Source organism: Podarcis tiliguerta (assembly GCF_965153285.1).
Source record: "Podarcis tiliguerta genome assembly, chromosome: 1".
Taxonomy (NCBI): Eukaryota; Metazoa; Chordata; class Lepidosauria; order Squamata; family Lacertidae; genus Podarcis; species Podarcis tiliguerta.
The window spans coordinates 52,558,417-52,582,743 of record NC_139534.1 but is presented as its reverse complement, the minus strand read 5'-3'; the positions used below and the strand labels follow the sequence as shown (position 1 = coordinate 52,582,743).

Below are 24,327 nucleotides of genomic sequence, written 5' to 3'. Positions count from 1 at the left end.
GAGAAGCACTGTATACTGCAAAAGATCCTGGGAGATGTTCTAGTCTGGTACATACACTTAATTTGCCCAGAGTACTGGGCCTGGCCAGACTTACTGGGACTTGCTGTCACCTCAACTGACTGAAAGTGTGTTCTAGAAAACACCCAACATGTCCCTGCAGCTGCACATGGCAGGGGGAAGATGGTGGTGGTGGGCCACCTGTTCTGTGGGGCCACTTGTCTGCCATTACTATTTTGTTCATGGAAGATGTCCTGATAAACTTGCATGGAGCACAGTTTGAAAAGTGCTAAGAAAAGAGCAGAAGAAAGAGAAGAGAAAGGCATTTGCACCATGGGAAACAGCAGCATCCCTCACCTAAAAGGACAGCAACCCCCAGAGGCATAGTCAGTGCCGAATGGAGAAGGGTACGTTCCAAGCCAGCTGTTTGTGATAACACCATTTTTGGGCAGCGGTGCTGGTAGTCAAGCAGTCGCTGGCATGGAACATGTTAGCGTAAATAATAAGTTGGCTGTGTTATGAGCCCGGGGAGTGGGTTATTGATGGTCTGGCAGTGCTGCTGTAATGACAGGCCACACTCCCCTCGCAGCAATCCCTGCAATTATAAATGTGATCGCTCAGTGCATTCTCTGCCTGCCATGCCAACCCCCTTGTCAGCATACAAGCCACAAGCAATGGCCTCCCCCTACAGTGCCCCCACTGCAGCCCTCAGGAAACAGAGCTAATTCCCAAGTAAATGCGATTAGGAGAGAATGCCAGACATATACGTCTCTTAGCCATGGCCTTTTATATTTCCAGCCCTGTACGAGGCGGCCTCTGGGACTGTCCACTCACTTGTTGGCAGCAGTCACAGCAAATGGGCCAGTGGCTCCTTGTCGTTGGTGAACATGTCAGAAGAAGGAGCCAGCTCTGCTCCAGGCACAGGGCCCAACAAAGAGTCTGGCCGCAGGACAACACTGGGCTTGGTGTCTTGGCCTCTATCTAAAAGTATTGGTGCCCTTGCTTCTGATGTGTCTTGCTCTGCTGGAGGAAGGTGGACAGGACAATTGTTTCCTTTGTTCAGTTAGAATTGACCAGGTGAGACTGTGGGAGCAAATTCTACAACTTAACTTTGTGCTGTGTGAAGAAGCCCTTGCATTTGTCCAGACTCTCCCAACATCAAGATGGCCCCAAGCTCCAGCATTATGAGAGAGGGAGAAAAGCACCTCCCTATCCACTTTCCCCATGCCATGCATATTTTTGTACATCTCTATCATGCACCCCTTATTCGTCTTTTTTCCCCCTTGAGGGAAGAACCCAAACTATCTAAACTCTGCCTCACCTGCCTCTTTGCGCAGAATGTGAGTGACAGGAAGGTGACCCACAGAGCCCCACAAGAGCCTCAGCTGACAGCGGATCAAAGTGGGCCTTTGTGCTCTAGCCTCTAGCGTCTGTCAGGACAGCTATATTTGGGAACAGTGTCCGGCAGGAGCTCTGCATAGCAGCTTCTTCCTGCTGTGGCTAAAGCTGAAGGGGGAAAGCCCTGCTCCTCTTCCCCTCCCCTCCCCACATGCAGCTCTGGTTGCCAGGAGCCTGCCAATGGCAGGGGGGTGGGGGGAAAGAAAGAAAGCTTCTGGGAAAACTCAGGAAAGAGAACATTAATGGTGCAGGAGTGGATGGGTGCCAGAATACTCTGCAGCCAGCTGTGTTCCTGGGGTGGCATGAAGGATGGGGGTAATTCTACTGAGCTGCCAGCTGGTGGGGAGCTGAGGGGTGTTGCCTGGGGGGTGGGGAAGAGAAGCAACACAGAGGAGAACATCTTGTAGAGCTATGGTTCTTGGGAGGCTCTGAGGCGCTTTCCCTGCTGAATGCAAGCCAATGATATTGTAGATGATAGTACTTGCATGGTGAACATGATAAATAATAGTGATAATAATCTATTATTACTATTGTTATTACTATTATTACACTGATAGCCCACCTTTCCTCCAAGGAGCTCAAGGTAGCATACATGGTTCTCCCTCTCCCCATTTCCTCCTCACAACAATCCTGTGAGGCAGGCTAGGTTGAGAGACAGTGACTGGCCCAATGTAACCAAGTTAGCTTCATGTCCAAATGGGTATTTGAATTCTGGTCTCCCATGCTCTAGTTTCAACACTCTAACCACTACACCATATTCATTAGTGTTCAAAATGCCACGTCTGCATTATCTGGATGACCCTTATAAGAGCTCTGCAAAGTGGGTTAGTTTTATTTATTCATTGTATTCATTCATACATTACAGCATGCCCTTAAACCCAAAGGAGCCAAGGATGGAAGACAGAGCCGGATGAATTTTTTTTTAAAAAAATAATTATTCTAAACAGTTTTAAAACACTTTAAACAGTTCAAGAACAGTAACTCAACCAGTGATCTCAAGGTTGCCAACCCCCCCCCCCACATACAGTGTCTTTCAGTGTTGAGTAAACAAGGAATGTTTTAAAATTTATCCTGAAAGTCAACAATGAAAGAAACAGGTGCCCTTCACCAGGGAGAGTATTCCACAAATGGGGAGCCACCACTGAAAAGGCAGCCCCCCCAGTGGGGGCACCACCAATGAGGCCTCACTTGCTTCACAATCATAGAGTCTGAGATGGTTGATATTGGGGAAGGTGTTCTTTTAGGTGCTTGAGTTCCAAGCCATTTAGGGCTTTATATGCTAGCACTAGGGATGCGGGTGGCGCTGTGGTCTAAACCACTGAGCCTTGGGCTTGCCGATCAAAAGGTCAGCAGTTCGAATCCCCGCAACAGGGTGAGCTCCCGTTGCTCGGTCCCAGCTCCTGCCAACCTAGCAGTTCAAAAGCATGCCAAAAAGTGCAAGTAGATTAACCCCCACTCTGGCGGGAAGGTAAACAGCATTTCTGTGTGCTGCTCTGATGTCAGTGTTCCGTTGCGTCAGAAGTGGCTCAGTCTTGCTGGCCACATGACCCAGAAAAACTGTCTGCGGAGTGGACAAATGCTGGCTCCCTTGGCCTGTAAAGCGAGATGAGTGCCGCAACCCCATTCGCGACTGGACTTAACTGTCAGATGTCCCTTTACCTTTACGCTAGTATTAATGCCTTGAATTTAGCCCACAAGCAGCCAGTGCAGCACTTTCAAGACAGGCCCCAACTACACTGCCCCACTTACCAGACCAGCAGTTGCATTCTGTGCCAGTTGCAGCATCCTGATTGTTTTCAAAGGCATGGAGGCCAGGCTATGCTGACCCACAAATGACTATAGCTGGCAAATCAGCCTAAGTTGGGCATAAGAACACCTAGTTACAGGAATCATGTGGGATTCTAGTGACAAGCTGGAATTCAGGGATACTCCCAAGCTATGAATCTGTTCTTTCAAAGGGAGTGCAACCCCTGCACACCTAATTCCCAAACACAGGAACCACCCACCCACAGTACTTCGATCATATCAGGATGCAGCCTCACTGTATTAGCCCCCATCCAGTTCATCACTGCCTCCAGACTCTGGTCCACAGCCTCTCTCGATTAAGGAATATGTCATCAGCATATTGATGCCACTACACTCCAGATTCCTGGACAACAGTTCTCAGCTGTTTTTAACGTCCAAGCTAAATGGCATAGGAGACAGAATGGACCCTTGTGGGACCTCACAGCTCCAAAGCCATGAAACCAAACAATAATCTCCAATTACTATTTTTTGGTGGCGATCCTGTGGATAGGATAAAAATCATCCTAATACAGTACCTACAACTCCCACTTCCCTAGGTTGCTTCAGGAGAGCACCATGGTCAATGGTGTAAAAAGCCAAGGAGGGATCAAGGAGAACTACTAGGGTCACACTTGCCTGTCTCTCTCCTGATAGAGTTCATCAATCAGAATGACCAAAGCTGTTTCAGTGCCAAAACTGAGCCAGACTGGAGTGGATCTAGATAACCTAGATGCATTTTCCTATTACATGTGGAGAATGCAATCTGGAACATCACTTTTCAGCAAGTAATTATGTGGTGGGTTTATGGCAGATACAAGATTTCAACCAGAGGATTCTGACTCATAACATTAGATTCTTTGCCACTACATAAACTGGCAGGGAACATCTATTGTACCTACACACATAGTCCAATATCACATACAGAGAGAGGAAGTTTCAATGAGTGAAACAGTTCTGAAGACTTGAGGAGCAGGTGCTAGTAATGAATTATTGCTGCTCTTCTGTGATACAGAAGCCTGATCTATCCTACCCTGCGATGACACTGGTGTAAAAATCCATCGCTACCTCATCATCTTCCAGCAAGGTAGAGAGCCAGCAAGTGCCACAGCTGGCACAGTAGATAGGGAAGCATGGCAGCATTCAAAAGTCAAGCTCCAGCACTTCATACAGCACCCAAGAGATGGCCCAGCATCCTGGACTATGCTAAAAAGCAAAGGGGCCAAATCTCTTTTACCTGCTTAAGCTGAGATGCCAACCACCTCCTCTCCCCTCTCCACAAGGATGGGTATATGGCCCAAGCCATCCATGCCTTCAGAACTTCTCAGATCGATTACTGAAATTCCCTCTCTGTGGGACTCTCTTTTAAAATGGTTTGGAAATTGCAGCTGGTACAAAAAACTGCTGCCTGGCTAGCTACCAGGGAGAATATGTTACTTCAGTGCCGATGAGATTGCACTGGCTAGTAGTTTCCAGGTAAGAATCAAGATGCTAGTCTTAATCTTTAAATGCCTCCGTACTCAGTGTCAGTCAAGAAGCAATTCCTTATATGCGACCTGCTTCTCCTTCTTGATCTCTCATTGGAATTTGCTACCATTGACTATGATATCCCCCTGCTCTGGGGAATGGGAATTGGGGACACTGTGTTACTATGGTTGCAATCCTGCTTTCAGGACCAAATCCAGAGAGTAGTATTGGGAGAGTGCCTTTTGGCCCCCTGGTGGCTACGCTATGGGGTGTCACAGGGGACTATCGTATCTCCACTGCTACAGTGAGGGGGGAAAGTATTTGATCCTCTGCTAAATTTGCCCGTTTGCCCTCTGACGAAGAAATGACCAGTCCATAATTTTAATGGTAGGTTTATTGTAGCTGTGAGAGACAGAACAACAACAGGAAAACCCCCAGAAATCCAGAAGACAAAAGTCAGAGATTGATATATATGTAGCAGCACTGTAAATGTGAGGTTCCTTCCAGGGGAGGCCCTTGGGCTCTGGTGTTCTTTAGCTTTAGAAAATCCCTATTTCAGCAAGCTTTCACGCAGGCAGGATGTGTTTATTTACAGTATGCTGCAGGTCACTGAGATGTGTTTATTGGTTGTTTTAATGAAATGTTGGTATTTAATCCTGTCCATTCTCCTCCTCCTCCTCCTCCTCCTCCTCCTCCTCCTCCTCCTCCTCCTCCTCCACCGTGAGTTTTCTTTTGGGCATTAAAGTCGAGCATACACCTATATCCAATGCATATAGCTAACAAATAGATTAGCTAGCACCACCAAAGGAGATGAGATTCAGGACCTTGGACAGTACCAGAAGACAAAAACAAGGACAGCACCAAGGACAGCACTCGTGTCTTCACTTTAGGTTTAGAGGCCCCAGAAATCACCATTATGCAGCTCCAAACAAAGAAAGAGGTGCCTCTCTCCAATCTAAGACTGATGCAAGGGGCGTATTCTGGAGAATAGATACATCTCACATGGAAGCCTTGCTTCGTGCTGCATGCAGGCCTTGTCCTACCTTTCTCAGCACTTGAGTGTGTCATATTCTGTATGCAGTCCCAATAAATCACTGATGCTATGATGGATTGGTGACGGGAATGCCACTTATAGTCCTTCAGTGACCAAATGAGCATGGGTGCCCATTGCTAACCTTTTGATTTCATTTAAAATAAAATAAAATAACAAAGAACTTGGCTTCATTGGGGTCAAAACAGAAAAAGGAGTATATATACAGTATATATCTCCAAATCAACACAGTGCCCTCCAGCGACATTAGCCATATGCTACAGAATGATAAAGCTATATGCTTAAGCCTTAAGCTATATGCTTAAGGAATGAAAAAAGTTGGACATAACAAAAGAAATAGGTTGAGCCAATAAGGGGTGTATCCAAAAATTACATTTATTAGGACCAACTAAAAATGTCACAAAGTAGTCATCCAAAACTTGTCACCCACCTATTCTTACAGTGGCAGAGTGGGTGGAATAATACTGTCTCCAAGACTGAATTACAGAATGTATTACAATGCATTGCTCATGAGCATCCTAAAATAGTTACAAGGATACACTGCCACATCCTGGAGGTATCATTACCATTGCACCCTGCTATCAGAGGAGCAGTTTCTGTGTTCACTGTGGGTGGGTGGTGGTATGAAGACCAACAATGTCCCTAATATTTGGCACTTTAATGCCTAGGCATGGTGAGCAAAGTCTTGATAGGTTCAAAACCATTCTGCTTCTGACGGGAGACTACATTTTCACGGACAGAAATTAACAAAAAAGCCCTTGTGTTCCTCCAGTTTTCAGGACAGATGTGGAAGGACAGATCCTGAAGCTGAGACTCCAATACTTTGGCCACCTCAAGAGAAGAGAAGACTCCCTGGAAAAGACCCTGATTTTGGAAAAGATTGAGGGCACAAGGAGAAGGGGATGACAGAGGACGAGATGGTTGAACAGTGTTCTCGAAGCTACCAGCATGAGTTTGACCAAACTGCGGGAGGCAGTGGAAGACAGGAGTGCCTGACGTGCTCTGGTCCATGAGGCCACAAAGAGCCGGACACAACTAAACGACTAAACAACAACAAGAAGTTTTCAGGTTCAGTTCACATTGTTGCAGCATTGCACAAAGCAGAGGGTTAAGGTGGGTGGAACTGAGGCTTGATCCAATCTCACAGCAACTACCCGACAGTTTCCCCTCTCACCCATCCACACATACACCCACCCACTGCTGTTATCCTCCAAACCCCCAGCCACCCATGATCTGGGGAGGCTCTGTACCCTCCTAGAAAAAGTGACTCTTTCTCCCAGGGATCAGCAATGGTCAAGGGAGTGACTCCCCTGGCAGAGCTGTCAGGCATGCCCCAGCGAATATAGGGACAGTAAGCTTTGGTTCTGGCTCATTACTAGGAGATTAGATCCTGATCCCAAGTGGCCTGGCCCAGGGGACAGGTATTCTGGGAAGCAGGAAAGGTTAATTTCAGGGAGATTAGGCTTGTGCCTCAGTGGGACGTGAAATTGAGGTAAATCTGTTCATCTGAATGAAAGGAACAGCTGCAGCACGCAGCAGGGGGAGCGGCTAAAAATAGCCTGGTATTTACCTGTCAGAGCCTGGACATGCTCTGGAGAAAGCACCGTGGCATGTTGGGGGCATGTCAGTGCCAAATGCCTGCACTCTGAGGAACGGGATGGGGCCACAAACTGCTCTGAAGCAAGTCCCTCCCACTCCTCACCATTTTGGGGCTTCAGAATGTATGGAAGAAGGGGAATGGTGCCTGTGTGTTCTGAAACCAGCCAGCTCATTGCCAAGATTTCTTCACACCACCCAGACTCCTAGCTGAGTCTGAGTTGGTATCACGGAGTTGGTTGGTGCTGATGGGAACTGTGGTCCAAAACAGCTGAGGATCATCAAGTTAGAGAAGGCTGTTCTATGCCAATGTATAAGCAACCACCCCCAACTTGATGCTCGCCAGGTGATTTGGACAGCAGCACCATTGACCTGACTAAGCTACCTATGCTCCTATGTTGCTAAGCAAGGCAGAAGGGGCCAGTTGTGGCACAGATAAATGGGCATGCTGCATTTCCTAACTGCCACCACTGAGCAATGCCTGAGCAGTGCCTGAGTGAAGATGCATAAATGTTGTGACACTTATGCTCACACAACAGGAATTCATAGCTCTGTGCCTAGCAGCTGAAGTACTGACGTTCTTTCCCACACAGGCCTTTGGACAGATGCAGCCCTTGCAGTGAAAAAATTGGAACTTCCTCCAGTAGTGTGTAGCACACACCCTTCACAGAACCAGAAATGGGTGAGCAACCTGTTAACTTCCCCTCCCTTAAATTATTTTTCTATGAAAACTGCTGGGGCGGGGGGGGGGGGGACATCACTGAGTCATTCCTCTCTCCCACCTTCCTCTCCCCAGAGCTTTATGATTGTTGTAATCAACTGCATGGAGCTGGAGACAATGCTGATGGCATGAGTTGGCCTTTGGAATGAGCTGCTATTTGGACCATGCTGGCACCATTAGGGCTGTGTGGAAGGCAGGCTCTGTCAAGGTGATGAGCCTGCGATTGCTTGAATCACAGCTCACTGCGATACCTCTTAAGTGGTTCTTAATAAGATTGTGTTCGGATTTCAGGGGATTTGTGAGTGCCACCCAGCTCCTTCCTGTTCATTTGCTGCATACTGGAGGGAGGAGAGGAGCAATCTCTGGGTCAGCAATGGCTTAGAGGCCTCTTTCACCCACCAAGCTCGTTAGGCAGAGTGGACTTGAATAAACATGAAGGAAATTTGTTGTGGAACACTTCAGTCTTCCTGGGCATTCCGCAAGAGCCTTGAAAGTCACTTATTCAACAGAAAGGATTCCAAGAAAGACTCCAGCAGTAAAGCAGTAGGCATTTGTTTGTCGATTTGATACTATCAGACCTTAGCTCAGTAAAGATGGGGTTGACCAACCCACTACAGGAACCAAGGCTGCATATACACCATACATTTAAAGCTCACCCGCTCACCCTGAATCCTGGGAAATGTAGTTTGTTAAGGGTGCTGGGAATTGTAGCTCTGTGAAGGGTAAAGTCCAGTTCCCAGGATTATCAGGCGGGGGTGGGGTTGCTTTAAATGTATGGTGTGTATGCAAACTGATTGTACTCCTTAAGATGTTTCTGCTCTCTCCTGTCCACTTTTGTCTCTGGCTCTATCCACCTTTGGTTCTGCCACTGCCCACCACTCAAATGCAAAGCCTTAACAGGCTGACCCTGAGGGAAAGCAGCCCTCAACAGATAGAAAAGCTCTCTACACTTGCAGTACGCCATTCACCTCACTATGCCAGTTGGGAGTGGGGCACACCTACTTATTCTAATTCTTTTCACTCTGTTTGTGGATCCCATTTGGGGTTTGCTCTGAAGTGACAACCCCCCTCAAACACTGCTGGGCCTTCCAGCTTCAGTCTGTAATGTCACTGTCCCAACGCATCTGTCTGGATCCACATATATGTGTGGAGAGAGAGATGAAAATTGTCCACTGCAGGTAGTGCTCCACGAAGCTGCTGAAATGGGCTCCGGCCTACCAAAGCCTCTGACACAATAAATTTGTTAGCTTTTAAGGTATCACAAACACAAAAACACAGGTGCCCTTGTTGCTTTTATGAAGGACATAAAGCATGTCACCACTCTCCAAGGTATCTAACTGTCACCAACCTGAGATAAAACCCTTCCTCAAAGAGCCCCCTTCAATCAGCCCTCCCGCTTGCCTCGCTATCACCTCCACCACCCTAACTAGGGACTGCGTTTACAACTGTGAGGCCCAAGTGGCTGGGGATTTGCTTCCCATTCAACACCAGCTGAACCAAACCGACAAAGAGTTTTGTGCCCTCTTAAAGGATAGCAGATTTATTGTGGCATAAGCCTTCACTTTTTTTCAGCTTTTTTTTACACAGAGCAATGTCACAGACTGTAGACTGGATTATGTGGAATCATGCCTCTGAACTGTCAACAGGAGGGAATGTTTTTCAGGAACATGTGGGCCAAGATATATGGACCCCTGTTTCTACATGGCCAAGGCTCCACAAAGCTGACCAGTTTACATCAACTACCCAGCCATTAGCCACACACACAACTCATCATGTCTTCCACACTTCTCTGCATAGCAGACCCTTGCCACATCAGACCTTCTTTGTCTGCTAGCCAGAAGTATACAAGCCTGGGGCATGAGGAATGTCCCACACAGACATTCTCCAGGAAGTTGCTCCAAAGACACTACAAGCACAATGTCCCAGAGGGATCTATTTTAGCAAATTGCATTCAGTGTGGCAGGTTTCCTATGATGTGTGGCAATCACCTTTATTTTGACCCGTAGTACCAGAGCACCTCAGCGGGATAGATCATATTACTTACATTCTTTCCTCCCTCTTCAGGTGCAGGCACTGACATAGGTCTCCATTGCAAAGGCCTTCCTTGCTTCTACCCTCCTCTGGTCTAACCCTGCAATACCTACCAGCCATGCCATATTCCACCTTCCCTTAGTGAAATGGTGCTCTCTGTGTGTGTGTGTGTGTGTGTGTGAGAGAGAGAGAGAGAGAGAGAGAGAGAGAGAGAAACAGAGCCATTCCTTTCTCCCGGGTGCCAGCTTTATTCACCGGAAACATTCCCATCAGCATCCATTGATCACTAGCTTTATGGCTCATAATCCTCGCCCCATTGACTCTGGAAAGGCAGGCAGAGGAGGGGGCAGGATGTGGGACTCCTTTCTCGGTTATTACGCACTTTGAGCAGGGGCCCTTCCTCCTTTTTCCTCCTGCCCTGGCAGCTTCTCTGGGAAGCCAGTGGTGAAGGGAAGAGGGTCACTTTCCTAGCAGCCTGACAGGTGCCAGGTTGTGTGGCAAAGGGGGCAGGAGAGGGGCTGACATGAAAATACACCATTCCTGGCAGCAAGATGTATAAGCAAGTGTTTCTTTCCACAGGCACTGGTAGTTCATAAGGACACTTTCATGTTCACCCCCCCCAATTTCCCCCTTCTGATGTGTGTCCCACCAAGTCAGACTTGGCAGCAACAGACTGGCAGTGCCCTTTTCTTTCATATTTGGCAGTAGCACCATCAAGCTGGCAAGTTCTCTGCGGCTCCATCCCGGAAATGTTCCTGGACTAATGCTGTGAGAAAGGCAGCACCCGCATGCGTGAATATGGATGTGGCATCTACAGGTTTGCGACGTGCTGAGGGGTTCCATCTGGGTCAGTGCTGAAGTGGCAACATGGGCTATGCTGTGCGTCAGGGGTCTGATGGCACTGTTCCCTTTTGTGCCAGGACTCAGAGTCAGTGCCAGCTGAATCATGCCTGCCAGCCTGAGCACACCAGATTCCTTGTAGTTGAGCCCTTAGGAAAACATTATGGCTGGTGGTGTTATCCCGGGGTCCTCCTGGCTTAAAGACCAATTGTTTTTCAGAGGATGATTCCTGCCTTAGATGCTGATCGCCCAAAATAACTGCTGATCGCCCCTTACACACACCACAGCCTTTGCTTTGCCTCTGAAGCGCTGGGATGCGATGAGCGCCAGCCGGCTGACACCTGTGCACTGTACCACACGGCAGCCTCACTTTGTTCTCATTATCGCAATGAGTGGAGCCGTCACACTGAATTAAGGCTCTTCCTGTGCATAGCTCCGAGCCACTGAGCACACAGCAGCCACCAGCCACAAGGGCTCTGAGTTTCGGCTTGCAGCAGCCGCTGTCTCCTCTGCCCAGCAGCGAGTCTTGCCATATGTCTTTCCCAGAACCTGGGAAACAGGGCTCTCATGAATACACACTGCGCACACCCCCCCCCCCATGATCTGTGTGATGAAGGAAAGCCAGAGCTGGGGGCATTCTTAAAGGTGCAAGATCCTGGGCTTGATGACCCTAGATCCCAAGGAAAGCTCACAGTCATTGCAGCTTTGCCGCCAAGCCTGAGGAGCAAGAGCTCCCTTCACAGAGAAAAGTGACCAAAGCTTCCATTCCAGCTTAACCCTTCAAACCCAGCTTAAACCCATACCTGAATGAGATCCAAATTTCGATACGAATGTCAGTATATAGAAAAAACAGCCCTAAATTCAGGCAAAGTGTAGAATGGACTGCAGGGGAAGGGAGATAACATGCCTGTGCTGTTTAGGGGTAAAAAAAAAATCCCCATGCAGTTGAAAGTGCTGTACCAGCCCCAAATTAGCCCTTTAAGAGATAGGCTGGGGGGGGGGGGAGGGAGGGAAGAGAAGAGAAGATTTCTGCCTGCCCTCACTGCTGAATTACTTTGCAAAGTTAGCACACAGCTTGGAAGCTGTCTGTGTATTGAATCCTTGCTGGCAGAGCAGGCTTACTTTAGTTGCCATCACACACAGAGACAGTTGGTATGGAAAATAAGAAAGCTTAAGTTCATTACAGGATATGCATACTAGAATAGAAAAGAGTTATTAGTTACAGCTAAGTTTGAGATGCAATGGAGTCCTGCTTGGTCCTTGCATTTAGCAGAGATACATCGCAAGATGACCTCTCTCAAAGAAAGTCAGAGAGAGAAGAGTAAGAGAGGCAGGAAGCAAGTGCTGCAACCTGAAAATATCAGTCTAGCATCAAGGAAAGGTCAGCATAGAGATAAAAGGACAGTGAGGCAATTTAGGAATCTCAGAGAATCCCTTTTCTTCCAGCTTCAATCCCATGCAAATCCCTCAACAAGCTGAGTTGCATCCCAACATTCCCAACACTTAGTTGGCCACATTCATATGCACCCATGTCACCAGGCCCTCCTAGGCTCTGCCAGCTCCCTGCCATTTGCCAAGTGCTCAAGCCCCTGATTCGTAGCTCACAAAGGTTACCCTGAAGAACAACAATTGCACCCTGATGTCTAGAAAAGAGGCAACTGGCATGTACCATTTAAAGACACGTTCACACAAAACAGTCACAACCACACCCTAGCCCAACTGGCCCCCAGTGTCAGGATAGACGATGTTCCATTCTATATGCAGATAGGATCTGAGAACCACATCCTCTACCTGCCCTTAAGAATGTCTCCTACCCTTCAGGGTGCCTCCAGACTGTCAGTACTTTGCAAGAAGAATACAAGCGGATAGTCGAACTTTAGGGCTGTGTGTGTGTTCCCTTGCTGAGAACAGCCATGCACAGCCAAAGCACAGTGTGGAGCTTTTTAAAAGCTCTTTTGCAAATAGTCCCATGTTGTTCTTTAAAACTGTAGAGGCTGCCTTCCTCTACTTCCTCTCTCCCCCTGCCCAGCTGTTCCACCTTCTGACAGCCCTGGATTGACCTGGGTGGGCTGACCCAGGGTGATCTGGTGCTATCTCAATCTGACCCAGCCAGTGTCCACATCCAACTCAAAAACTGCATATTTGAGTGGTCAACTTGCTGTCGAAGTTTGCATATCATATTGTATAATATAAAAGTACATTTCCTTGACTCGGATTGATCTCAGCCACTTTCCAGAAGAATCTGGCCGTGAACAGAGTGGATTGGTTGGCCTTGTGATGTCACAAACCCACTGCCCCTCCTCCCTGAAACAGCTTTGAAACTCTTTTTATAATTGATTTTTCCTTAGAAGCAAAGAAACAAACAAACAGCAAAACGTCAAAAAATTGTTTCCCTGACTAAATGTTCATGCTGTGCTTTAAAGAAAAAAAGTAGAACATTCACCTGAAGACTGGAGGTTAGCACAAGACGGACGTCAGAGACTTTAATTTGATTAGTTCTGCACATCTACTAACTATGTTGTAACGGAAGAAAAAAATGTGAACCCATTTTAAAGGTGTATCTATATACACCAAACCCAAAATGAAGGGGTGTGCAATAGAAATGGCCAAGGAGGCTATGCCACAATCCATACCAGTGGTGCCTAACTGACCTGGAGTGCTGATTGGCAGGAAGCTGGGAAGGGGGCTGGCGGATGCTGGCAGAGATTTGCACCTTCCAAAGCATTCTTGATTTTGCAAGCAGAGATAATGAAACGGCTGTTTTGCAGCAGGCTGTGGCTGCCTGCAGGGCCAGATCAAGTCCTTCTCCACACACACACACACACAGAGAGAGAATTTAATTCCATTTTATTGGGGGGGGGGGAGTCTCATCCAAATGGGAAGGAAGAAAGCAGGAGGCAGACACCTACCATTTATCCAAAGGAACACAGACACATCCTCGCTCCAGTGTCAACACTAAGGGATAGAACACAGGTGGCAATGAGGAGCTCCCAGGGCCAACCCAGGTAGAAGAGGCGGACAAGGCAAGGAGATCGATCACACCCAGGACTACTTCTTGCCCTTCTTTCTGGAGTGGGTGGCTCAGCAATAATAATATTGCTTGAATAACATTGCCTTTTACCTGCCACTCTGGATGGTGAGCAGTAAACTACAGTGCCCAGAATTCTTTGAGGGGTGAGGTGAAACGTCGTTTGCATGTGTTTTTAAGGCATAGGGTGTACACAGCCGTAGTCTACTGTCCAAAAGTAAGTCATATGTATTGTTCTGCCCATTTTTTTACTCTGGCCCTTTGCATCACCAGCAAATCATATCCCTAAATGTGGCCATTAAGCTGAAAAAAGGTTTCCCACCCCTTGTCTTAGTAGCTGGAAGGCTGATGCTAGGGCATGAAGCACAGTATCCCCTTCCCTAGATCTCTTGCAAAGTCACGGAGCTGAAGATTCTCAGTTTTAGGATCCCAAATGAGTTTGAACCCTTTCCAGATTTAGTTAATAATAATAATAATGTAATAATAAGAATTTATTATTTATACCCCACCCATCTGGCTGGGGTTCCCAGTGACTCTGGGTGGCTCCCAACAGAATATTAAAAACACTAATTGTTTTGCTAGGATGAAAGGAAGTGGTTCCCCACAATCTGTGGGCCCAAACTCTGAAAAAAGACTTTGCTCACAGTGTATAGCCTGGAGTATCTAAGCATGCCATGAAGTTTCTTCCCACATCAACACACAGGACCCTTGGCTCATCCTAGCCAAAGCAGTCTGTTCTTCCCACTACTGCAAAGCCCATTACTGAAAACCAAACACAAACCCCACTCCCTGCCGCTCTGCTGTTATTGCCTATCACTGTGAACAGAACCAGGATCCAAGAATGTTCAGATTCATTGTCATACTAGAACAACTCTTCACAACCCCCTACCCAAAGAATGACTTGCAGCATCAAATATTGTTTCCCAGTGAGATGAGAAAAGTAATGCAGGTCCTCTCTAAGCTCAGGGTCAGGGACACCGATGAGATGTAGAAATCTGAGGTTTTCAAGCCTTTTCTGAGTGAAATCCTAAACAGCAATATCTATGTAGCCAAAAGGAGATGGAGGCAGAAGTGATCTGCATGATTACCCCCTGGCACTGGAAGAACACTTTAAAGATACAACCTCAGAGTGACTAGAGTCCAGCATGTTTCATTAGCTAGCGATTATAGGGAAATGTGCCTGATCCCCGCAATGGCCACAGGCTACAGAGAACACAAACAAGGGTTAACAAGAGAACTTAGTTCCGGTTTGTGAGAGGAGCACTGGCCTAGGAGAGACTAGTGAGCTTTTTAAAAAGAGCTTGGCCTGAATATGGCATTTCAGTCATTTGAAAGGTTTGGTGTGGATCAAATTCTCCCCTCAATACAGTGATGAGGAAGCTGTGGCCCTTCCAACTCTCACCTGCCCCAGCTTGCACGGCCAATGGTCAGGGATGATAGGAGTTGTTATACGGCAATACTGGGCAGGCCACAGGTTCCTCAGCCCTGATTTAAGAGAAGGAACAGAATTACCAGTTATTTGCTTGTCCCTAGCTTAGCTAAGAACCCATGCTACCCATTCCATGATCACCATGAGGTGTTCCCACTATCCTCAACAGACCAGCGATGTGGCAGCAGACTCACTGTTTCGAAGTCACTGGCATTGCACGACTCATTGCCGAAGCTGCACAGAACCAGCATCTGGTCCATCTGGTGCCCAGCGCGGTCATGGAGCTCCGTGAAGTTGAACGGGAGATTCCTTTCCCCCTTGCTCTGCATTAGCTTCTTACTTAGCACCTCCCGAATGTCCCCGTCCTCGCCCTTGGACACAGCAATCTTGTCATCGCCATCCAGGAAGCCCAGGTACTCTCCAGCCCAGTAGAGGTCATGGCCAGATAGTTGGGAAAAGCGAAGAGGGTTGAGATTGCAGATGGTGATCGCTGGGAAAGTCAGACTGGGGAGGGTCTCTTCTTCCAGCGTGGTGTCGTGAGGATACTGAAAGTAGAAATCCACTCGGTCTGCATAGACGTGGATGAGGAAGCCAAGGGAGCCCAGGAAGGCCACGATCCACAGAAATTTGCGGCCTTTGTTGCACCCATGGCGGAAGATGTGGCTGATGCCATGGAGCGTTGAACTCCTGGCAAACGCTTCCAGGCTGGGGGCAGAAGTGGGTGGGTGTACCACATGGGAAACCTCCTCAATATGCCGGACTGCTTTGGGCAGAGGGGAGCAACTGTGCCAGGAGGGTATCTCCTCTGTCCATGTAGGCCCTGGCATACTTGCAGTGCCCTCTTGAAAATAAAGGATAGGTACAAGCCCCTCAAAGGCATGCAGTTAAGAATCTGGCTCTGGAGTTTGGATGGGCTGTTGAGTGTTGCAGCGGCCCTCTCTGTCTAACGACAGGGCTCACTTACAGCAGCGTAGTATTAACAGCCATGGGGTGGGGAGGAGCTTGGCCTCATGCCTTGCCTAGGGCCCCTCCTGGGAGCTGAAAGACAGTAAACATGTTCATCCAGGGCAATTAGCACTGCCGGATCCCGGAAGAGCCTGTGCCAGATGAGGGGGAGCAAATGCGTCCCTCGCAAACCGCAGGCTGAGTCCATCTCTGTCTCCTGGGACTGGGGCTGCTAATTAGCCTGAGGCATCATTGATTCACTCCAGCACTTAGTGAACAGGGCAGGTAAGCAAACATATCCAGCCTTTGAAGAACAGTCCAGCAGGGAGAATGGAGGGCGAGGTTGTTCTGCTTCTTTCAGTGTGGTTGTGTATAATGGAAAATAAATACTTGAGTTGGAATGGGGAAAGGTAATGGCCTCCTGGGCCATATGCCCATAATCAGGAAGGAGTTGGGACCAACCAACCAAGGTGGGCCTGCAGGCAAAATGCAGCAGCTCATGGGGCAGAATGTCACCACCATGTTGTGCTGCAACTGAAATGGTTGCACTGGCTGTCAATCAGCTACAACGCAAAGTTCAGGATTCTGGTATTGATATACAAAGCCTTATACAGCTTGAGGTGAGGATACCCAAAACATCGCCTCACCCCTTAGATACCCAAATGATCACTGTGCTCTGCAAAAGAAGGCCTCCTGCTGATGCCATCTCACCAGAAGGTCCCCTCCCTAGGATGTCAGAATTAGACCTTTAGTGTGGCTACACCTGCCCTTTGAAACTCCTTCCTGTTACATGCCAGACAGGTACCACCTCTGTTGTCTCTTAGGCTCACTGAAGACCTTAGTCTTTTCAACAAGCATTTTAAGTAGAGTTTTTATTATTATTATTCCAATCTGCTTTTGAACTAACATTTCAAATTGTTCTTATACATGTTTTTGCTAAATCACTTTGGGATGTTTCCTGGGAAGGAATTTGTAAATGAAATGTTATAAATACCTAAAAATAAAACTTCTGTGTGAGCCCTACCTACCCTTAGGGCTATGAGCATCAGCCTGAGGGATTCTAATGAGCAGGCCAGGACTCAGGTGAATGGCACAACTCTACAAATTACACCCTGAAGTTCTGAAGTTGTCCCCTTAAGCACATCCATGCCCACCCACTGACCTCTTCAGAACTTAGGCAGCTTATAGCCCTGTTCATAGCAGCCCCTGTGGAAAAGTGTCAGGAGTGTGGGTCCCCAGCAGCCTTTCTAGGGCCCCAGCTGCATTATACATTTAAAGCTGAATCCTGCCTTTAAAAAGTCATAGTTTCACACACCCACACACACAAAGAATCCTGGGAACTGTGGTTTGCTGAGTTGTCAGAAGGCACCTATTCCCCCCTACAAAGAGTTACAATTCTCAAGAGTGGTTTAACAGTCAATCCCTCTTTCCAGGGAACTCTGCAATTTGTACCTCTGTGAGAGGAGTAAGGGTCTCCTAACGACTCTCAGCACCCTTGCATAACAACAGTTCCCAGGATTCTTTTGGGGTAAGCCATGGCTGTTTAAAGTGGCAGGATATTTCTTTAATGTATAGTGCAGATGGGGCCGAGGTCAATATGTGGCCTGTGTTAAGGTTTAAGAAAGGCATGAAAACATATATGGGTAAGTATAGGCTGCTGTGGACAGATGTTTTCAAGCTTGGGGGCGAAATAGATTCAGTCCCTCAATTTTAGACATGAAGAAATCCCTTCTAACTGTTGCAGATTAATGCATGCTCATTCAAAATGACAGCCACAGTTGTGGTGACTAGGGAATGCCTGGGCAGGGCTCTCTCTTTAAAAAAAAAAAAAAAAAGGAGGGAAGGGGTTTGGGAGTAATCACAGCAGGGTTTAAAATGCTTCGGAGAGAAATCCAGATTCATTGGATCAGCGTTTGCCAACCCTGTGCCCTCTAGATGTGACCTCTACACCAGCCCAGGCTGATGGAAGTTGTACACCAAAACATCTAGAGGGCAAAGTCTGCTCTGGACAGTCTACTATGCATATGATGATGGTTAAAAAGTGAAAGGGTGGGTTGCCAACAGCCCCAAACACATGTCTCACTGCGTCAGATTAGAGGGACCCAGAAATGAGGGTATGAACCTGGGAATCTTACTCAGAGTATGGAGATTATAAAGGAAAGTAGAAGGCATGAATATTTGATTTAGTTCACAGTGGACTAGACATATACCGTAATTGAATGAACAAACAAGCTTTCACTTGATGGGTGAAGGGTAATTGATTTGAACTAGGAGCTGGTGGGGGGTAAAGGAACGTCTCCTAGGAGAGAGATGGGAAAGAACGACTAAAAGCTTTTGAGAGGAAAAGTATTTAAACAGAGATAGAATTATACAGTGCAGGCATGCTGAGGCAGATCAGGGAGAAAGCCAGATTTACCTGGATCCTTTAATGCAGTCTCCTGGGAGAGAGGCAGGGCTGGACAAGGGCTGCAATTTCAGGAGTCATCCCCCCCCCCACTCAAGGGTGCCAGTCACTGTCCCCACACCATTTGCCCATTCTGCCAACCATACACCCACTTCACTGACAGTGCTTCAGTGAGGGAATTTTAGATCAGGGATGGGGAACCTGTGATCTTCCAGATGTTGAGGGACTTCAGTTCCCATTATCCTTGCTCATTGGTCTTACTGGCTGGGGCTGATGGGAGTTGGAGTCCAAGGGCCTGCTTTAGATAATGGATGCAATGGTCGTATTGGAGGGCAGAGGGGCTTCCCTTTTTTTAGATGGCAATGTCTACTTTCAAATGTTCAAATGTTCAGCTGTGTTTGGGAGCCCTCCTGCTGAGTGGGCTGAGTGGTAGCCTGGACTTCTGCCCTAATACAGTACCACTGTTCACAGACGCTGTTTTCAATAACTGTGTCTCACCTCCCCATACTTCCTTTGGCCACAGTTTAACCTGCTGCTCATTCACACTCACGTTCTGGGGATGAGGATGTGGATGGATGATTCAATTACTAACAACTTATGGGGGGTTGCAAGAGGATTAGGACTGACCATGCTGTCTTATGAATTGCTTCCCATATACACCTTTGAAAGGAATTATGTCCTCCCATCCTTCGACACCCCCCCCCCAGGACTGCTTGAGAAAGCTGATGAAGATGACCCATTGTTACCCCTGAGCAGATGGTAATTTCTTGGGTATGGGGAAATGAGCCTCCTCCGTTAGACACAGGCTCCCAGATAGCAATGCTCAGATTCAGCGTGATCCACCTCCCCATCTCTCTCTCTCTCCACACACACACACACATAGAGGCACACACTTTCAAGCAAGGCTTTAAATCCATTAGCTTTGCATAATTAGATTTTTCTCAATTACCAGATTATGATAATTACTGGCTCGTTTGTAACAGCTAGCTCATAATCCGGTATCATTGCACTTGGAGACGAGCCAGGTGCTGTGTTGTGTCGCTGGAGCAGTGAGAGTGTCGGCACCGGCAGACGAGCCAGGAGACTCCACCAGAAGAGACTGTGCAGCCGACACTCACCTTGGCCTGGCACTTGACTGATAAGAAAGAACGGCTTTTGCCTGGGCACACCGCACGGCTCCCTCTTAACTTTCTTAAGAAACATGAGAAGAGCCCTGCTGGACCAGGTCAGGTCACAGGCCTATCTATTCCAGAAGCCCATTTCCATAGTGGCCGACCAAATGCATATGGGAAATCCACAAGAAGGACCTGAGTGCAACACCGCTCTCCCCACTCGTGATTCCCAGCCCACTGCCTCTGACCCTAGAGGTGGTGATATAGAGCAATCACAGGAGACCAACACATGGGAGAAAGTGTGAGAGGCTCCCATCAGTACACTCAGGCAATCTTCTTGCCCTCCACACTGTCCTTTTAGCATAGGCCATTCAGGGATACTTTGCAGCACTGTGTGCTGCAAAGTGGAGCCCAGTCCTCACGTCGCTGCAGCTTTTTTTGTTCTTTGGTCAGCAGAGCCCTGATGGGAGATGCACCTGCGCAACTTGTTTGTTACAAGGATTCTTCTAAAGGTTTCCTCTCTTTCAACACACACATACAAATCAAACCCAAACTTAGCTCCATCCTTCTCGTTTAGCCACTGGTTGGGACTTAGACAACTGAGGGATCGAAAGAATGCATGTTGCAGCACCAGTCACAAGAAACAATCAGTGCAGGCAGTTAGCTACAGATTTTCACCATGTCAGTGCCGTCTAGCCTACTCTGTCTCCTAGTCACTTCATGCAGAACTCATTATTATTATTATTATTAGTAGTAGTAGTAGTAGTAGTACTTTTTTCTTTAAAAAAATGTTTAGGGTTACTCTCATTTTGACTCAAGAAAATCACCATTTAAAGTTCAAATTGGGAAAAATAAATACAGTAAATGGACAAAAGTACAAAGATTCAAAAAATGTTTAGGAGTATGCATACCCCTGCTTCCCCCCCAGAAAAAAGCATTTATTATTGTTATTATTATTGTAACCCACCCTTCTCCAGCAGGTCCCAGCTCTTTCTTGCTTCCTCAGAAGGACACAGCGAGTTACAAAATACAATAAATAACCTTGACAAGAGGTCAAGAGGTGTAGGTTGGTTATTTTTGTTTAATTACTAGTGAGAAGATAAGCAAGCACATGCTTATGGAATGTGTGTGTGTGTGCATGAATGAATGAGTAGGGTGAATGTGTGTGCATGTGTGCATGCAGAGCAGTGGTTGATGGATACGCTGCCCAAACCACTGGCAGCTGGCTTGCACAGAAGTAGAAAGATAATCAAAATAACATAGGCATAACTGACCTATAATTCTAAGGCTCTACTAAACCCAGTGCAAATTCCAGAATCCAAATTGATGGTTAGTTCTGAAAACAGCTAAAAGAAAAGTATTGTGTGATCATTTCACCAAAAGTATAACATAGTTGGAACTACTAAACACGTAATGTATCTGCTTCTCTAAAGTGTGCAAGAAAGAATGATCAGTGCTCATTTGCTGATCTTGAAAGTACGGTAGATCTGCAGCACACTCCTATGCATATTTTCTCAGAAGCAAGTCCCACTGAAGTTAATGAGGCTGACTCCCTAATACATGCGTTCAGGATTGCAGCTTTAAGGAGGGACGCATGTTTTATTTGTATTTCATCTCATTTTCGTAAACTGCCCTGGAAACACTGCTGAAGGGCAGTGTAGAAATGTTTTACATAAAACATATAAATCATTGTGTCATTCTATTCTTACAGCCTCAAGACTTCCCCCTGAATTGCCACTATCATATTCCAGTGCTTCTACACTCCTGTTCAGTGCACTCTGCAACCAGTGCACACCCAGCACTGGTTCGGGAGGCAGTGTACATGTGATGTTAGCCACAATCCATATTTATCCTGCACTTTTTAAAGGAAATACTGCACTTGGATGTGCTTTCCCCCCAAGCCAGCTTCAATCCAATTTGAAAAAAAGAATGCCCTCGTTGCATCGTAATCCAGGAAGGTGAACACAGTCTTAAGGCTCTTCAGAGAGGTTGAGGGTGTTGCTTTTCTGCAATCAGCTGGAAGCAGAATTATAATGGTGGCTCTACACAGCCCTTAATATCTACTTATTTACTGTATTATACTCTACTTTTCAGACAGATATCATCTCCCCAAGCAGTTCACAGCAATTCTCTCCCTCCTACAAAAAGAGGTTGTGCCCTCAAGATTACAAACTTAAGAAGGCATACAAAAGAGTAGGGTGGAGAGGAAAGACGTGGGAGGGAGGCCGATTTGACAACGACAGAGCAAGGCAGTTGTGCCTGACCCAGGACCCTTCACCCCCCTGGCTGGAAGCAGATTAGGCTTCTTCAAATTCCTAAAGTCCCAGGGGTAAGTGGCTGTTGCCAGCAAGTATTCTTTCCCCTGCAGCTGCTGCTTCTGTAGCCAATGGCTGAGGTCAGGCTGGTCTTTCCCTTGCCCATTATGTTTTGTGCAGGTGGGAAGGGCTGCAGTCTCTCAAGGGCTTCCCACAGATCCTCCTCCTCCTCTGGCCAATGGCTGGAAGTAAGCATAAGCACCACCACCCCAATTTTTGTTTCCTAGTAAAATAAAATAAAATAAAACCAAACTACTAATATGAATATATAATATATAATTTTGTATTATTTATAAATAATTTATTATCATCATCATCATCATCCAACCAATGAGATTGCTCTGGCTACAAGTAAGAAACTGAAGAGCAGCTTGTGGCTGGAAGGTATGAGGAACTGATTAATGACAGCAGGAGTGCGGAACTTTTTCAGTCGCTTCCTGATAACCTTATGGGGGCCACATGTCAGTGGGGGGTGGAACCAGAGACAACAAATGGAATGATGCAACAAATGTGAATTTTACATTTGTGCAGTTGGCTATTTTATACACACACCTTCTTTCCTTTTTCTAGGGCCTAGGCAAACAAGGAGCATGATTGGGGCTCAAGGGCACATTCCAGCTAGGCAAACACAGTCAAAGAAGGTGCAAAGCAGGACCGGCACAGGGTGTGGCCTGAGGAGAAGGATTGTGGCCTCATGGGTGATGAATGCTGCCTGGGGAACACCTCAAGGGCCGGACAGAAAAGCCTTTGGCTTGAGGTTTCCCACTCCTCAATTAAAGGGCCAGTAGCTGGGAGAAGCCTCACTAGTGCTGTGTCAGTCCCCAGACAGGCTGGCACAGTGATTGCATTTTACATTTTTCTAAAAACCCACTGAGTCTGAAAAAAGGTTGGTCAACACAGAAAGCAAGCATTGTACAACAGTCTGGCAATGATCTCATCTTGATTATTTGTAAAAACTGAGTAAGCAAACAATTCTGGAGAAAACGGCTAGTGGAAGCAGTGCTTTCCTAACTGACTTTTGCATAGTTCACCCTCCCTTCAACTACTATTGTTTTCTGGATGCCCTCCACCTGCTAAAAAAAACCCTGTATCCTTAGGAAACAAATCAGTGCACCCTTAATTGAAAATGGCATATGGTGCAGGATGCTTTTGGGCCCATGGGGTAGGGAGAGTTCTTATTATTAATGGATAGCTCCTGCAAGACGTCAGCATAATATGCTTCTGCCATTGAAAGTGGAAACAGAACTAGTAAGAAATAGTAGGAAAAGGTAAAAACCATTCAAAACAGTTGGGGAGGGGGATGCATATAAATCTATAGGCATCCATACTGAATGTTCTGTGTAGCTTGTGTCACCCCATTTCAAAACTCTGGTGGGGAAGGTGAGTTCACAAGCACACAAACACAGACATATGGACAAGTGTGGTATATGAATCGATTTTCCATCCACACAAGAACAAAGTAAAACATTTAGCATGGCAACTTGATAAACAGACCAAAAGGAAGGGATATGATTGAAGTATGCATAATTATATAATGAAGAGGGAATCGTTGCTTACCCTTCCACTTAATGCTGGCACAGGAGGGTACCTAGTGAAATTAGTATGCATGCCACAAGATTGATTGAAACCAACAAAAAGCAACATTTTTTTACAGAGTTTGTTTGTGAAATTTTCCCCTTCTAAGTCTTTGTCCAGGTGATCAAATGAGATCTCGCCCCTCTACTTTTCAAACCCCACCCCACCCTGGTTCTTCTTCTGCCAGTGCTTGAATTAAGTGGGGAGCAGAGGAGGCCCCAGTCCACCATGTTAACTCCTATTTTCAGAAGGCTACAGGAGGACATGATGTGGGGTTGGGTGGAAGGTGAGTGTTGAGGATTTTTGCACAGGCCTCCCTGCCTTCTCCTCCATGATTCAAACACTGCTCTGTGCTCCTGCCCGGGTTCTTTGCTCTACTGACAAGCCAAATGTCAATCTTTTACTTAAGCCTCATTATTGCCTCTGTGCCCCATCAATGCCCCCCTGTCTCTCAGCACCCTTCCATTAGAAAGCTTTCCTATATCGGACTACCTTCCTCTAATATAATTCCCCAGCACCTCTCAAAGACAAATCTCTTCTTCAGCCTGGCTTTTCTTGGGGCTGACCGTTCTTTACCTTTTGCGTTCTTTTGCTTAATGTGTGCCACCTTCAATTAGATTGTAAGCCTGCGGGCAG

General features: G+C 46.9%; 1 protein-coding gene across 2 annotated transcripts in view; it reads right to left on the bottom strand.

The window, feature by feature from the left end:
* The window catches only part of ASIC4 (acid sensing ion channel subunit family member 4), a 204,737-nt gene extending 188,555 nt beyond the window's left edge, over window positions 1–16,182 (bottom strand). For both annotated transcript variants that reach the window (XM_083432026.1, XM_083432029.1), the window contains exon 1: window positions 15,535–16,182. In XM_083432026.1, coding sequence (XP_083288152.1) covers window positions 15,535–16,167 — 633 coding nt within the window. In that variant the 5' untranslated portion in view covers window positions 16,168–16,182. The remainder of the gene's footprint in view (window positions 1–15,534) is intronic.
* Between the last annotated feature and the right edge of the window lie 8,145 nt (window positions 16,183–24,327).